Source organism: Amblyomma mixtum, chromosome 3 (genome assembly GCF_055824585.1).
Source record: "Amblyomma mixtum isolate Tamu chromosome 3, ASM5582458v1, whole genome shotgun sequence".
Lineage (NCBI taxonomy): Eukaryota > Metazoa > Arthropoda > Arachnida > Ixodida > Ixodidae > Amblyomma > Amblyomma mixtum.
Window position 1 is genome coordinate 214266605 of NC_143014.1, and position 14829 is coordinate 214281433.

Consider the following 14829-nt stretch of genomic DNA (forward strand, 5'->3'; position numbering starts at 1 on the left):
GGCCATTTCATATATCTTTATTTTTCACTTTGACACGCTCTTTCTGAGCTGCCGTGGTGGCTCAGTGGTTATGGCGCTCGGCTGCTGACCCGAAAGACGCGGGTTCGATCCCATCTGCGGCGGTTGAATCTCTTTGGAGGCGTAATTCTAGAGGCCCGTGTGCTGTGCGATGTCAGTGCACGTTAAAGAACCCCAGGTGGTCGAAATTTCCGGAGCCCTCCACTACGGCGTCTCTCATAGCCTCAGTCGCTTTGGGACGTTAAACCCCATAAAACCAACCAAACCAAACCAACACTCTTTCAGACTTTTCACACAAAACTGGATGCAACAAAACCTGCATGTAACGAAAAATCATGGACTTTTCTTGATTTCGTTATGTCCAGGCTTAACTGTGTGTTTTGATTTAACAAATTTTAGAACACATTACATGCGTAGTATTGTACTTACATAACAAGCACGCCTTTTTTCCCCCAAAATCCACAAAAATTTAGGATAAGGGGGTGATGATCATTATACGCGGGGAAATATTAGCAGAAATTTGAAATGACGAAAATAACATAACAAGCAGGCTAATAGAATTGCACTCTATTGGCAAACCTCATGTCACCCCAAGTTATTCTGAACAAGAGCTGAGGTGGAGATGTGTGTATAACAATGCGAAGCGGTGCATGACTAGGCACAGTGGTTCAGAGTGGTGCTCCATGTATGCAACCTACGGCCGTTGGTGCAAGGTGGTTCTTGCCTGGCCTGTCTGTCTGCTGGCCTCATTGCAGAAGGTATTGCAGATTAGTGCACTGCACGGGCTCGGGCAGGCCCAAAAGCCCGGGGCGGGCCGGGACATGATCTGTTTTGTCGGGCCTGGGCCGGGCCCGGGCCTGAAGTTGCGGGCCTGGGTCGGGCCCAGGCCTGAAGTTGCGGGCCCGAACCGGGCTCGGGCCTAATGCGGCGGACGCGACTCGGGCTTGGGTCAGTACAGAAACAGCTAGTGTCCGACTATTCATTCACTATTGCAGAGTGAAGTACACAACTGCGGCATTGGAGCACCGACACGGATGAGCTATGGGTTATAGTACGCCTGAGAAAAAAAACTAAGCTTTATTCATTGACTTATTTATTTCCTTACTTCCACGCCGAGGTGACTTAGTGGTTAAGGCGATGGATTACTGAGCCGGGGAACCAGGGTTTGCTCCTAGCCTCGGCGGCCAGATTTCTATTTAGGAGGCAAGCATGACAGCCATATGTACTTTCCAGTATCATTGCTCATTGAAGAAACCCAGGTGGTCGAAATGACCCGGAGCCCTCTGCTTCGGTGTCTCTCACAGCCTGTCTCCCCTTGGGCCCTTAAGCCCCAAAACATAGCTTTTATTTTATAGGTATATTTTTCTCATGTGAGAAAACTCACGAACTTAAGCGTGTTTGGTTTTCTTTTTCATCAGCTGACCGGATCGTCTCGTAAACGAAATAGCCACAAAAGCTCCCGAGACTATGTAAATCTGATCTCATAACTACATCTATCCCTCCTTCTTCAGCCTGGTTGTCAGGACAAGTTTTTTGCCCTGCAAGTTATCACGTGGTTCGCGCGTTATGTTCTGCTCCTCCAGTAAGAGTTAAATTCAACCTGTCTTAATTGTCCAATGATCGTTCGTCATCCCAAAACATACCTATACAATATTAGAAATGCATTCAGGAAGAACATATTAGTTTAGAACGCTTATAGTCTTCAAAACACACACCGTGAAATACTCAAGCCTTTTTAGCTTTTCGTTTCACCTGAAAGGCGACCAGTTCGGCTATGAGTGCAACATGTGTGATCGCGTTCACTAAAAAAATGTCATCCCACTGCTTGCTAGGCAGCTTTAATGTTTATACTTCCGGGCGGCAAAATGTAACTGATTAAAATCACGAGGGAATTCAAAGTAGTCTATGACGCGTGTATGCAGCTCTTTTTATTTGGCTTTCGGAACTTCTGACTTTCTCTTTGCGCACCTACACGAGATCACTGTCCAAAAGACGGGCCTGGTGAGCACTACTCGTGATCACTTCCTTCTGGGTTAAAAAAAAAAAAAACTTTCTGCAAGCCAAACTGTGGTTTCGGAACCTTTGTCGGCCAGTTTCTAATCCGTTTAGTAGCAGTCTACTTGCTCAGAGTGAGCAGCAAATCTCAAGTGTTACTGTGAAACGGGCCGGGCCGGGCCCGGGCTGGGCTTCACTCCGGGATTCACGGGCCGGGCCGGGCTCGCTAGAGCGATAATTTAGCGGGCCTGGGCCGGGCCCGGGCTTGAAGCCGCGGGCCTGGGCCGGGCTCGGGCTTCAGGTCTCGGGCCCGGGCCGGGCTTGGGCCTCAGATTGAGGTCCGTGCAGTGCTCTATTGCAGATGCCAACAGTACAGTGTGCATGAAAACAGATTAGCACAAGTGATTGACAGCTGTAGCGGTGAAATAGTGCCATATGGTGCTGGGTGCTAGGGTGGCTGAGCCGTTTCCACTTATCAGTGGAATGAGAGGATGCTCGAGGACAGTAAAGTTTCATAACAGCCTGCCTTGTATTGCACCAGGACAAGTGTGAGACAGCACTTTGCTCTTGCTGTAATGCGCAGCATTCCTGGTGGCCATATTTACCTATATACTCATGTAATGAACCCACTCGCATAATGAACCCCCCCCCCCCCCTCCCTTTTTGTCCTTGAGAATTAACTTTTTTTTTAAACAGCTTTTCATAGCGTGCTCTTCAGTTTTCGCACCGTCTGCAGTGCAGACCTTGGCACCGTGACAAGATGCTGAGTGCAAATAATATCATGGTGTGTTGGTCTGTCTTTTAACGAGAGCTCCTGCAGGGAAAAAGGGGGCGAGCAGAAGGAATCCGCGAACTTGGCAGAGTGCCAAGACGCTGTGCGCCCTTGACAGGAGGCGGTGGCTTGCTGGGCGCGCTGTGGTGCGCCCAGCTGCGCTGCTGTATGCTTAGAAAGCCGGGGTGTGCTTCAGCACCAGACAGAAGCACAGCAGTTCAAACCACGACACTATGAAACACCTTCCACACTGAAGTGTTATGGAGGAAGCAAGACCTTCAGACCCCCAAGCGATTTGGCGAGCTGGAGATCGGGAGCGAAAATGCCTAACCCCTCACCACAGCTAAGGCTTAAACATTTGCATTACAGACTTTTAACCATCCTGCGAACTAGTTTTTTTAACCTTGCGTAAAAAAACGTGTAACCTGACCTTCAGAACTGGTGTTCAGCATGTTTGCTTGACCTCTCCGTGACTGGCTGGCACCGCCGGTTATCACAAAATCAGCAGATCTTACCATAATACAACAAACACCTTTCGATGCGAACCATGCTAAATACTGGCGACACGATCATGTATCACCACGTGCTTTTGTTGATGATGGACTGATGGATGGATGAACAGGTGGGCGGACATTGACATGAAATTTTGACTCTCCAAAAAAAACTTTTTCAGAAAAAGAGTGGGTTCATTATGTGAGTACTATATATGATATCTCACAATTCAGTTTTTAGCACACATACCACACCAGGCTTTGCAGGTACCTTGTTTTTCGTGAATTGCATTTTGATAACAGAGGAATTTTTGTGCTTGTAAAGCTTGCCACTGTTGCACATTAGGCTTTCCAGGTCATCACCCTATAAATCAGGAGCGACTACGAAATACTGATATAAAAACTAAATATTGCCACCCCCAATGAGCAGGGTGTGAACCTGTGAGCACAGTCATACATAGCTGGTGAATAATCAGTACAGAGCAGTGGTGCAAAGATGTGCAGTAGTGAAAGGCTGGTGTATACCAACTTGGAATCGGTTTCAAGCGCAGAAAGACAGCACAAGAAGGAGCGAAGTTGGCAGGACAGAGCACTAACTAACAACTCTGCAAGTTCTACTAACCTGCTGACTCACTTGCTCGACCACATCGTCTCGCATTGCCCTTTGACCGTATAACCAGAGACTTGCTTGTGCTAGTCCCTTAATGGGTGAACTGTACAAGATTAGACCTTTGTGATAAGCTTTATGATAGCCTGCTGCAACTTTCACACAAGGAATGCTAAGCCTAGCTAAACCCAGTGAACTGTGCGTCTGGCATGCTGGCAGGCAAAACACTCCTGGTGGAAGTGAGCTGCTAGCTTGTGTGCTTGCTCTTGCACAGCACATGAATGCTATATAACATCTGTATTCTCCTTTCTGGTGCACATGCCAAGTATGCATGTAGACGTGTATACATGTAACCCCTGCTTCACCGTGGCAATGCCTACACTCCATCCCAGTAGCTTCTTGTGGTACTACCAAAGCTGTGATGAGTCCACGGGCAACATTCAGGTGCTGTGGAATGTAGTGAATATGAGATAGCGTGCTTTAAAAGTGCGCATGCGCCAAACGCTATTTCATCTCCAGCCTTAATGTACGCTCACGTTACATACGCCATTTCCTGAGTTTAGCGTGCGCAACTTTTACGTGCTCTAAAACATCTTTTCCAAAATGGCGCCCCAATTCGAAGTAAGACCCCATGTTTCAGTCTGAAATCGTCATTGTTACTGCTGTTTTCAGTAAACTGGCCATAAATGGGGCACTGGGCTTTCACTTCATCTTGCCTCGCCTATAACAAAACATATGAGCGTTAAATCTGCCTACTTTTTTTATTTAGAGCGACGATTCTGCTGATTCTAGTCCTAAAGAGGAGCATCGGTTTGTTGACAAAAATGCTTCCCATCCTAACAACCAGATGGCACCACTAGGCTGAGTCTCATTGCATTTGCATTTGCAATGCCGAACTAAAAGTGTGAATATGACAAACAGCGTAATGTCCCGTAAAATGCTTGTATTTAACATACACAAGCGTGCACACACGTGCGGTGTGTAGACAGCGTCAATTTATACTTTTTTTCTAACCATATCTGTGTATGCCGCGAGCAGACAACACACAGATGACTATGTGCAGAGCAACACAATAAAAGTACTCTCCTGAATGGCTGAGCAGGTCTCTGCCTTTGGTAGTGCTGAAAGTCAGTAATGGGATGCAGTATGATATGTGACATGTGACAGTAATTCTAGGAAGAGCCTTGAGTGGAACAATGCATTGCCAGCATAGTTGTACCATGCATCATGAAACAGCTTTGGAGCTGGACCAGCCATATTTTTAGCCCTCAGACCTCACTCAGATTAAGTGGGCCCCAGTGAGGTCTGAAGCAACAGATAATTTTAATGCACATGTGTTCCCTACTAGTGCAATGGTGTGAAAGGACGTGCACTTCGCTGGCACCTAAACGCCTCCTAGCAGCATGGTTTCCTCCAACAAATTTTTGAAGAATCAAAATGGGGGTGTGTTTATAAAGGTAGAGATAAAGGATATTAACGTATTTCGACAGCCAAAACAGTGAGCGCACCCATTACGTGAGTAAACATGGTAGTTTCTTTCAATGGTTTGGTTTATGGCGAGGTTTCATTTCATTTCATTTATTTTACCCTCGGGGCTTTCGCATAACAGAGGGGGTGGGGCAGTGAAAAAAAGAAAAAAAAAACAATACATAGATCAAAAAGAGCGCTATATATATGAACAATATTTTGTGCATGGAAAAGTACAGCAGCTGTTTTGCTACTATGGGCCGGCCACTTCTGAGCTCTGATCAGCAACTCTGTGTGAAGTTTGCTCAAAGGTCTTTTCCACCTTTGTTGCCATCATTGGATCATTGGCTATTGGCACACATCTTCATCCAGAGGAGATATTATAGTTTAGTTTATGGTTTAGTTTATGGGGGTTTAACTTCCCAAAGCGACTCTGGCTATGAGGGACGCCGTAGTGAAGGGCTCCCAATAATTTCGACCACCCGGGGTTAACGTGCACTGACATCGCACAGTACACGGGCCTCTAGAATTTCGCCTCCATAGAAATTCAACCGCCGTGGCCGGGATCGAACCCGCGTCTTTCGGGTCAGCAGCTGAGCACCATAACCGCTGAGCCACCGCGGCGGTCGTTTCTTTCAATCATTGTGATGGCCAATGAGGCTGAACAGTGTAGTAGCTTCATTAGGCATGCAGTTAAGGAGTGCAGCTGTTCTTCGTCACTGGTTTCAGTTTTTAAAAGCCACCTTAATTATAGTGTACACCTTGCATAATACTTCAAAGCAAACTGAAAGCTTTCACTAGCAGTGCCTCTTTGCTGTCATTTATATTCTTAAAAAGGTACAAGTGACAAACATACAAGATGAGCAAACAAATAATGCAGTGATGTGCAGCAGAAAGAAAGCCCAAGCGTTACCAGAAAATAATATTAATAAAAAAAGACAAATGCTCGTCTCACAATGATACTTACAGCCATCACTCATGCCAAATAAAGAAAAATTGTCAAAATAAAGTAAAACCTCATCAAATCGAAGTCATTGGGACTGCAAAAATATTCGAATTAACTGAGTTTTCTAATTAATTGACCACAGCAAAAAAATGAACCCAGGTAAAAAATTTTGTTGCGGGAACGTGCTACCTTTACTGGACGAACTTTGCGATTACCGTATATTGCCCCACAAAAGTCGACTGTCCAGCTCATTGGCCTTGCTGACAAAAATGAAAGTCGATGCACTCCACCCTGTCCCGCGTGCTTTGTCCTGTCGCCCACGGCGGGACTGGAGAGGCGGCGGCGTGCACTTTGTATCACCCACCGCCGCCGCTCGAGTCTGGCCGTGCGCCGCCGCATTTTGTTTACGAGGGTTGTTTGATAAGTGTGGTAAAAATACAAGAGATGGTGCTACAACTGTGTTTTCTTGTAGGTGGCGCGTGAGAAGCGCACTTCATATGACGTCAGAATGTGTTTAGGCTTGTACTGACAGTTAGTAAGCTTGTGACAGCCACTGGCACCGAGCTGTGTAGGATAACCGCCAAAATGGAACATTCTGAATTTTGAGCCGTGATCAAACATATTTATTGAAAACGGTTGCCCAAATTAAAGCAGAGTTGAGCAAAGTTCATGGACACTCTGCACCATCACTAAAGACCATTTACTACTGGATAAATGAATTCAGTCGTGGCCGAACATCGACACAAGATGAAGCACGTCCTGGGCGTCCAGTGGAGGTCACTACGCCAGAAATGGTATCGAAAATTCATGGAATTGTCATCGAAGACCACTGAGTGAAGGTAGGTGAGATAGCTGAGATTGTAGGCATCTCAGCAGAGAGAGTTCACAATATTCTTCATGAAAAATTGGAGATGGAGAAGGTCTGTGCACGTTGGGTGCCGCGACTGCTGACAATTGACCAAAAGCGCATGAGGAAAGACATCTCGAAGGAATGTTTATCGATGCTTGATCACAGTCCTCAGGACTTTTGGCGTCGATTTGTGACAGCTGACGAGAAGTGGGTGCATCATTACACTCCGGAGTCTAAACAACAGTCAAAGCAATGAACTGGGCCTGAGGAAGGTGCGCCAAAAAAAGCAAAGACTGTTTGTTCAGCTGGAAAGGTGATGGCGACCGTGTTTTTCGGATTCACGTGGAATAATCTTTGTAGACTACTTACAAAACAGCAAAACGATAACAGGACCACACTATGCAACACTCCTAGAGCAACTGAAAAAAGAACTGCGCACTAAACGACCTGAATTAGCGCATAAAAAAGTCCTCTTTCACCAAGACAACGCTCCATCCCACAGATCCCTTGTTGCAACGGCCAAATTGCACGAGTTAGGCTTCAAGGTTGTGCCTCATCCACCCTTTCTCCAGATTTGGCCCCATGCGACTTTTTCCTTTTTCCAAACCTAAAGAACTGGCTGGGTGGAAAGAAATTTTCTTCAGATGAAGAGGTTATCTCAGCGGTGAATGACTACTTCAGGGGCCTCGCACCATCCTTTCTTTTTCTGAGGGAATGAAAAAATTGGAGTGCTGGAAGAAGTGCGTGGAACTGGAAGGGGACTATGTTGAAAAATAAAATATTGTTTTCAGCAAACTGGCTACCTTTAATTGCTTTTTACCACACTTATCAACCGATCCTCGTAGTACTTTCCCACAGGATGGCATCGTGGTGCGCGCGCAACTGAAAGCAACAAACATGTAACATTGCAGTCACAAGGACAACAGTCTGAAGCCAATGGAGATCAAAATCGAAAAGGCGGCATTTGACCCTGCCACCTCACTATTGAAATTCAAACGGTTGACTAACTGAACTTCAAACGGTCCCGTATTTTCGAATCCCAGCGTGACGCACACTCTGGAGATTATCGTAATTGGAAGTTCTCCCTTGAGCCACCCATCGCACGACCAAGGAAGTGACCACCAGTGCAAACGAGCCGGGTAAACGGTGCACAATTAGAATATTGGAACTGATTTGTGTATGAATTAAAGACTTTTTTGATGCAAGGAGCCCCATCATGTGTCCTGCCGGGAACGGGCACCGTCAAGGAGTGCACATTACCTGGCACTCCTCCAAAACTATCTGGGACCCCGCAAAAAAGTAGACTCCGCGTATATGTCAATCCCGAATTTCAGGATAGTAGATTTTTTTTTTGAAGAAAGGTCTACCTAACCCTCTAAAAACGGCACACTACTGGAAGAAATGGCGAAGATGGCATTGCACACAGTCAACCTGTTGTGGGGACGTAACAAGAATGGTCGTGTCGCCAGGCACACTGATGATGTTAGGGTTGGGAGGTGCTCCGATGCCAGTGCCTCTGCCGCGCCTTGACGTCGTGTGTTGCAGTGAAGCATGTCTTCTCCTCTGCAGGTGCTTGCTCCAGTGGTCCGCAAGCCATACCAATTGCTTTTTGTGCTGAGAGTACTGGGGCTGGGGCGCTTCGCATTTCAAGCATCAGTATTACTAATCAGCATCACTCTGCAGTGACATCTCACAGCTCCGACGGGCTGTCGCTTCATCAGCTTGTGGCAAAATTGGGGACATACATCCTCGTGCAGCACCTCAGATCTTGGAATTAACCGGGCTGGTTCATGCTGCCACTTCAAACTATCCGGTCAGATTTACATTAGAAACTACGGGACCACAAAAATTCTTCAAAATATCCGGGATTTTGAATTACCCGAGTTTAAATTATCGAGGTTTTACTGTATAATTATAACAAGCATTACAGTATGAAATGTGAATGCTAAGGCTTTTGACTGCCTTAAAATTTGATGTGGAGCACCGCAGAGCTTCAGTGAGTACGAATACCATTCCGAAACTCAAATGTCATCTGGCTCAAATGTCGTGCAGGCATTAGAGTAAAAAAAAAAAGTTATTTATGTAAATTCAACATGTTTATGTTTTCTACCACAAGAAGATTATGAGTGCAGACAGCGCGCTTGCACCTTTTCTAGCAAATGAACTGAAACAACCACTTCAACTGTTCTAGGAAATTAGTACATGCCACTGGGAATTAGAGTCAGAATGTGCACCAAGCTTCAGACCGCACTGAATACTTCCTCAACGTCAGAGTAAAATTACTATCTTCAACAAAAGACTGCACTGGGTATCAACATCTAGGTGACAGAAGGAGGGGCAAGTACCTTTTCATCAGCAGCAGTGAGGCCTTGAAAAGAGCGTGAAAAGGCCTGGACACGTGGCTCACGTGGGTCAAGGAAATGACGAACACACAAAGTGGCCAGGTGCGTCTGGCAGACATCACGATCACGTTGAGTGCGCCGCAAGCGTGTTTCCAACTGTGCCTGCACTGCCAGCAGCCCCTGACGGCAGCGCACCAGGTACGCAATGTAAGGCGCTCGTCGCCTGTGCTCATCTTCCAGGGCCCTGCAGTGAAGCAGAGGAGACAGTGTGGCCCTTGGTGAAATGCGAGATGCTGTGTGCTTTACCACAGACTTTCCCACAGAACAAAACAATTACTACATTCCATTTATTGCAGAGGTTTTCAAACTGGGTTCCTTGAAATATACTCTTTGGAGTCCCCAAGTGCCTAAACTCATGCATACCTCAGCCCCCACGATTCTTTTTACCCACTTTGTTTTGGAACTCATCCCACTGTAAAAGGACACAGCAGACTGTTTCACTATACAAAAAGTTATTAATAATTGAACTGTGGCATTTTTTGAGTGCCTGCGCATTTACATGCTCGTTTTTTCACTTATGTCTGTCAGGAAGGGACAAAAGCCAATAAGCTGGGTTTCTCAGCAATTAATGAAAGCTGTTCAGTTTCCCAGAGGCTGAAAAGATTTGAAAATCCCTGCTCTATTACGTGAGAAAAGAAAACCAGCTGACAGCAGTGAATTCGAAATCATTTTCAAAATCCACTACAGTGCCTTGTTCTTGTTCCTTTCATCAACTCTTCCACACTTTTGTGAAACACGTTGTTCAGCTTACACCCTGAGTAGTACCCTTGACACATGGGAAATCTCAATGCCCACTGAATCAATGACCATCAAAGTTTTTACAGAGCCATCCAGTTGTACTGTTGCCCCACAGTAAATTTCAATGGTCACTGAAAAGTGAACATGCAATCCAATAAATGACACCAGACGCAGCAAACTAGTAATGTTAAATTCAGTGAAAACACTTGGAGAGAAGCGGTAAGTAAACGAAAAGTCACACATTAAACTGCTATCTTTAAATGAAAGTCAAACAGAAAAGCTATTCAAGTACTTCACAGTTGAGCATAACCCATAGACAACAATTGATGCTATGCTATGCACTTGGCTTTGAAAGCATCCATTTCTTGCCAGTGAAGCTGTCACAAGTCAGTGGCTGCCTCCCTCTTATTCACAGTTACTATCATTGCAGTGCTTGCAGGGCACTTCTCAATCACTGTGGGCACACAAAGAGGAAAAAGTAAAGAAACGCAGGGATATGGTGCACACACAAAGAATAGTGTGAGTTTATTTAGAACTGATCATTTAACAGTCAGAGGAGTGAGCATTTGGACTACAGAATAAAAACTGATTTCTGAACATGTTAGTGCAGTGTATAATACTTAACATTAGACAGCTACAGAAAGACAGATACGGACAAGCACTACTTGCAATTCATTTATTCCATGAAACTTTTGCGAGCCAAACCATTAACACAGTAAGCTCTATCCCAAGGTCAACGGCAGCTGTGGTGCAGCCTATTGCGAAGGCTGCAGTGCAAGGCTGCTTTTTATTGCCCCTTTATGAATCTTCATTCAGTCAATCTACAACGAGTTTAATGGTCATTGAAACTGCCACTGTGACAAGGGTATTAGACAGTTATTGCACATTACCTTTCCTCATAACCACACACGCACACAGTAATGAAAGTAATTTCATGTCATGAAATTTGATTTTGAATTTGGTGCTGCAAATACTTGTGCGCATCTGATGTTCTCTGTATTCGTGTGTACGAGTACCCATGCTTCCACCATGCCTACGCTAAGACAATTAGGGCCTGGAAAACCCACTGACCTGTCCCTCTATTGATGTGTACGAGTACCCATGCTTCTACCATGCCTCTGCTAAGACAATTAGGGGCTGGAAAACCCACTGACCTGTCCCTCTATTGATGTGTACGAGTACCCATACTTCTACCATGCCTCTGCTAAGACAATTAGGGGCTGGAAAACCCACTGACCTGAGCACACGCAGGCACTGCAGCTCATCCAGGAGGCGCAGACAGCGCAAGGCCTCATGCACATGTGAGGCTAACGTCTTATTGTGCAGCAGCGTGGCTTGGGCCAGCAGTCCCTGAAGGAGAGCTGCAGGCTCCTGGGGCCCACCCTGTGGGAGGTCAGCAAGGGCCAGTACCAGGCGCAGTTTCTTCTGGGCATCCTCCACCAGGGCCTCCTCGCACCCTCCCTGTGGCAATGGTGGCGCAGCCTGCTGCAGGGGCTCTAGTGGTATGCTGGGAGACGCTCCACTGCTGCAAGCCGCCCCTGCAGCCCCCCCAACACCAGCTGCAGGGCCTGCACCTCGGTACTTCTCTAGAATGTCAGCCGCATCTGGGAAGAAGATGTTACATTTTATTGACTGGAGGACTGTGATGTTACTGTCAAATGTGTTTTGGTGCAATTTTCAAAGGACTCAAGTCTACAGGTTGACCACTTCGAAGCAACCAAAGCTCAATTCTCAAGCGCTTTGGAGAACTGAACTGCAACCAGTGAACTATTAAAAACTGTTAGCTTTACATGGGATATTCTTCTCAGAGAAGGCCTGTTCATATCAGGCAAGATTGAAATGACAAGAAAAATACTCTCTGACAAAAACACCACGTGCCAGAGACAGTGAACTTGAATGACCGTATGCTAGAAAAAGCAGAAAAATTCATCTTAAAGCAGTTGTATATCAAGGAAACTGCAGGACTGTTTGCAGTTGGGTTCACTGCTGGTCCATCAGGCCGCAGGATGGAGCATAGTTTTTTCACTTTTGATCTCTATTGGCTTCAGGCTGCTGTCCTTGTGATCACATCGTTAAGTGTTTGTTGTTTTGAGTTGTGTATGTGCCAAGATTCCACCCACCGAGAAACTACAAAACAAGGTATTGCAGCGGGTCAATGCACGGGGAAGGGAGGGAAGGAAAGGTGGGGGGAGGGGGGGGGGGGACGTATTTGGAGCCTTGGGGCGCCAGCATGAGCTATGAGTTGGGGGTAGACTTTTACAAGGCAGTATGCAGCAATCACAAAGTTTGTCGGGAATAGGTAGTGCGTGCCCGCAACGAAAGTTTTTACCCGAGTCCCATTTATTTTTTGTTGTTGTTGTGCTGGGTGAATTCGAAAACCCAGTTAACTCGAATTTTTTTATGGTTCCAATGACTTCGAATTACTGAGGTCTTACTGCATCGTGAACTCTAATCACAGAATGACTACTGTGTGCATCACACACGAAAGAATAGCAATTGCCTGTGCTTGTCATAGCATCATTAAATGCAATGCTATGCATGACTTCTTGCACTCCATGTAATAATGCAGCTATAAATGCAATGAACTGAAACACTTGTTAAATAATACCACAGAAATCATTCATCAAGAATGTGTTCCTGGGAACTCAACATGCAATGTAATACCTTGTCTCTCAGACATACCTGATCCCACATCAGGCAGGACAGAGCGAGGGGTGTCTGGACCATTCTGTGTTACTTCATTGGACTTCCGCTGCTTGGGCTTGAAGCTAAACCTAAATTGGGATAGCTGGAAATAGACAGAAGGAACATAAAATGAATCTGCAGACATCAAAAACGCTTTGCTAATGAGCGGCTTAAGGGGCACTGCAGCACATCCTGAGCAGGTGTTCCGCTTGTCAGTTGCATAGACTGGAATATGGTAATGCCTTCAATGACAGGTTGTAATGCCTACATTGAACCTCGTTACAAACGAAGTTGAAGAAACCTGGTGATTAGTTCGTTACAGCCGTAGCTTCGTTACAGCCTGTGTTGACTGAGCTTCCAAGGGGAATCTCCAATGCTTCGTTACATCCACTATTTCAGTTTCGTTATAACGAGGTTCAGATCTATTTAAAATTTTCATCTGCATGAGAATTCAAGCTCCTGGTAATGGTGGTGTTGCCCCAGGGCAGCAGTTTTCGACCTATTACACTATGCCAACAGAATTAGCGTACGTGCCATAAAAAAAAAAAGCATTGTGAAACACGTGATGCGAAAAACACTAGTAGAGGCACCATATATCTCTCTACTACAGAGGTTTGCCGTACCTATACATATTCAGAAACTCTCAAGGCAGCCTCAGCACCCCACAACTTGTTCGCAGTGAAGTGGAAGCTATGAGTGCAAGATGACGGCCTCTAGCCCTGTATTGTTGGCCCACAAGCGAATGAGAACACACAAGAGGAAACTGCATGCCAGGAGCTCGCAGTTTACACTTCGCTCTAAACAACTTGCTGAAATGTGACTTAGTGCCATGGCACGCTGGCAAAATCAACACAGCACCATGAATGTGACACAGTGGTGTCGTTGGCACTTGTACGAACGCTTACAGCAAAGAGGCCAGTGATTTCCCTACACACCTTGTTTTTATGATGGCACCCCCTTTATTCGTAACAAATTAAATTTTTTTTTTTTACACACGATGGGGAATTTTGTCACCTTTGTCATGAGTGCTAGAGTCATAAACATAGTTATTCCTACATGACACATCAATGACATAAATAAAAAATTAAAAATGACTACCACTTCTCCTGTACCCTCAATACCCCACCCCCCTTAAAAATTTAGACATCCCCTAGTTTTAATTCCTAGGGAAGCCCCTGAAATAGGCAACGATGAAGTGCATGCTTCTACAAGATGTAGATGGCTGCTTCAGATGGCCCCCCCAAATCTAGTCACAGGAAGTGTAAAGTGGGGAATGAAAACCCCTCAAACACCTAATAGAGGGAAATATACTTTGTTTGCTTGTATTGTGAATTTTCTTTACTGAATAAACCTAGCTGATATGCATAGACGACTGAAGGTCTTTTTGAGTTTCTATCCATGTGACACCAAAGACTCATCAGAGGTATATAACTGGCATCACTTCAAAAAGTTTTGCAAAACTCCTTTAAGATCAACAGCCATAAAATGGCACATCACACACAGAAAACACAGCACAGAATATTCTGCATGAAAAACAACACAAACAGCAAACTATGCAGCTTGCTTCATTTTGATACATATAAGGCTAGGAGCAAAGATAGCGACATTTTTAACCTTGATGAGGCTGCAATTTTTTTTTAAGTTCTTGCCTAACTGCACTTACACTACAGCATGAAATTTTTCCTAAGGAAGCAAGCTAAGCAGAGAATGTGTATCAGTGCTGTTTGGAGTGCACGCCACAGGTTATGCCACACTGCCCTTGAATGTAGGCAGCGGGCCATGGTGCCTCTTTGAAACCATGGTGCTTATTAATGCACATGGATTACAGTGGTAGTATTGCCAGGCTTGTCGACTGGAG

At 45.5% G+C, this 14829-nt stretch overlaps 1 protein-coding gene across 3 annotated transcripts in view; it reads right to left on the reverse strand.

The window, feature by feature from the left end:
* The window catches only part of Gapvd1 (GTPase activating protein and VPS9 domains 1), a 90340-nt gene that overhangs the window by 14658 nt on the left and 60853 nt on the right, over positions 1-14829 (reverse strand). For all 3 annotated transcript variants that reach the window (XR_016291020.1, XM_089582693.1, XM_089582694.1), the window contains exons 15-17: positions 12969-13074; positions 11524-11890; positions 9492-9732 (exon numbers count right to left, since the gene is read on the reverse strand). Coding sequence is in view for 2 of the 3 variants with exons in the window: in XM_089582693.1 (XP_089438819.1) it covers positions 9492-9732; positions 11524-11890; positions 12969-13074 (714 nt within the window). In the remaining variant the exon portion in view is untranslated. The remainder of the gene's footprint in view (positions 1-9491; positions 9733-11523; positions 11891-12968; positions 13075-14829) is intronic.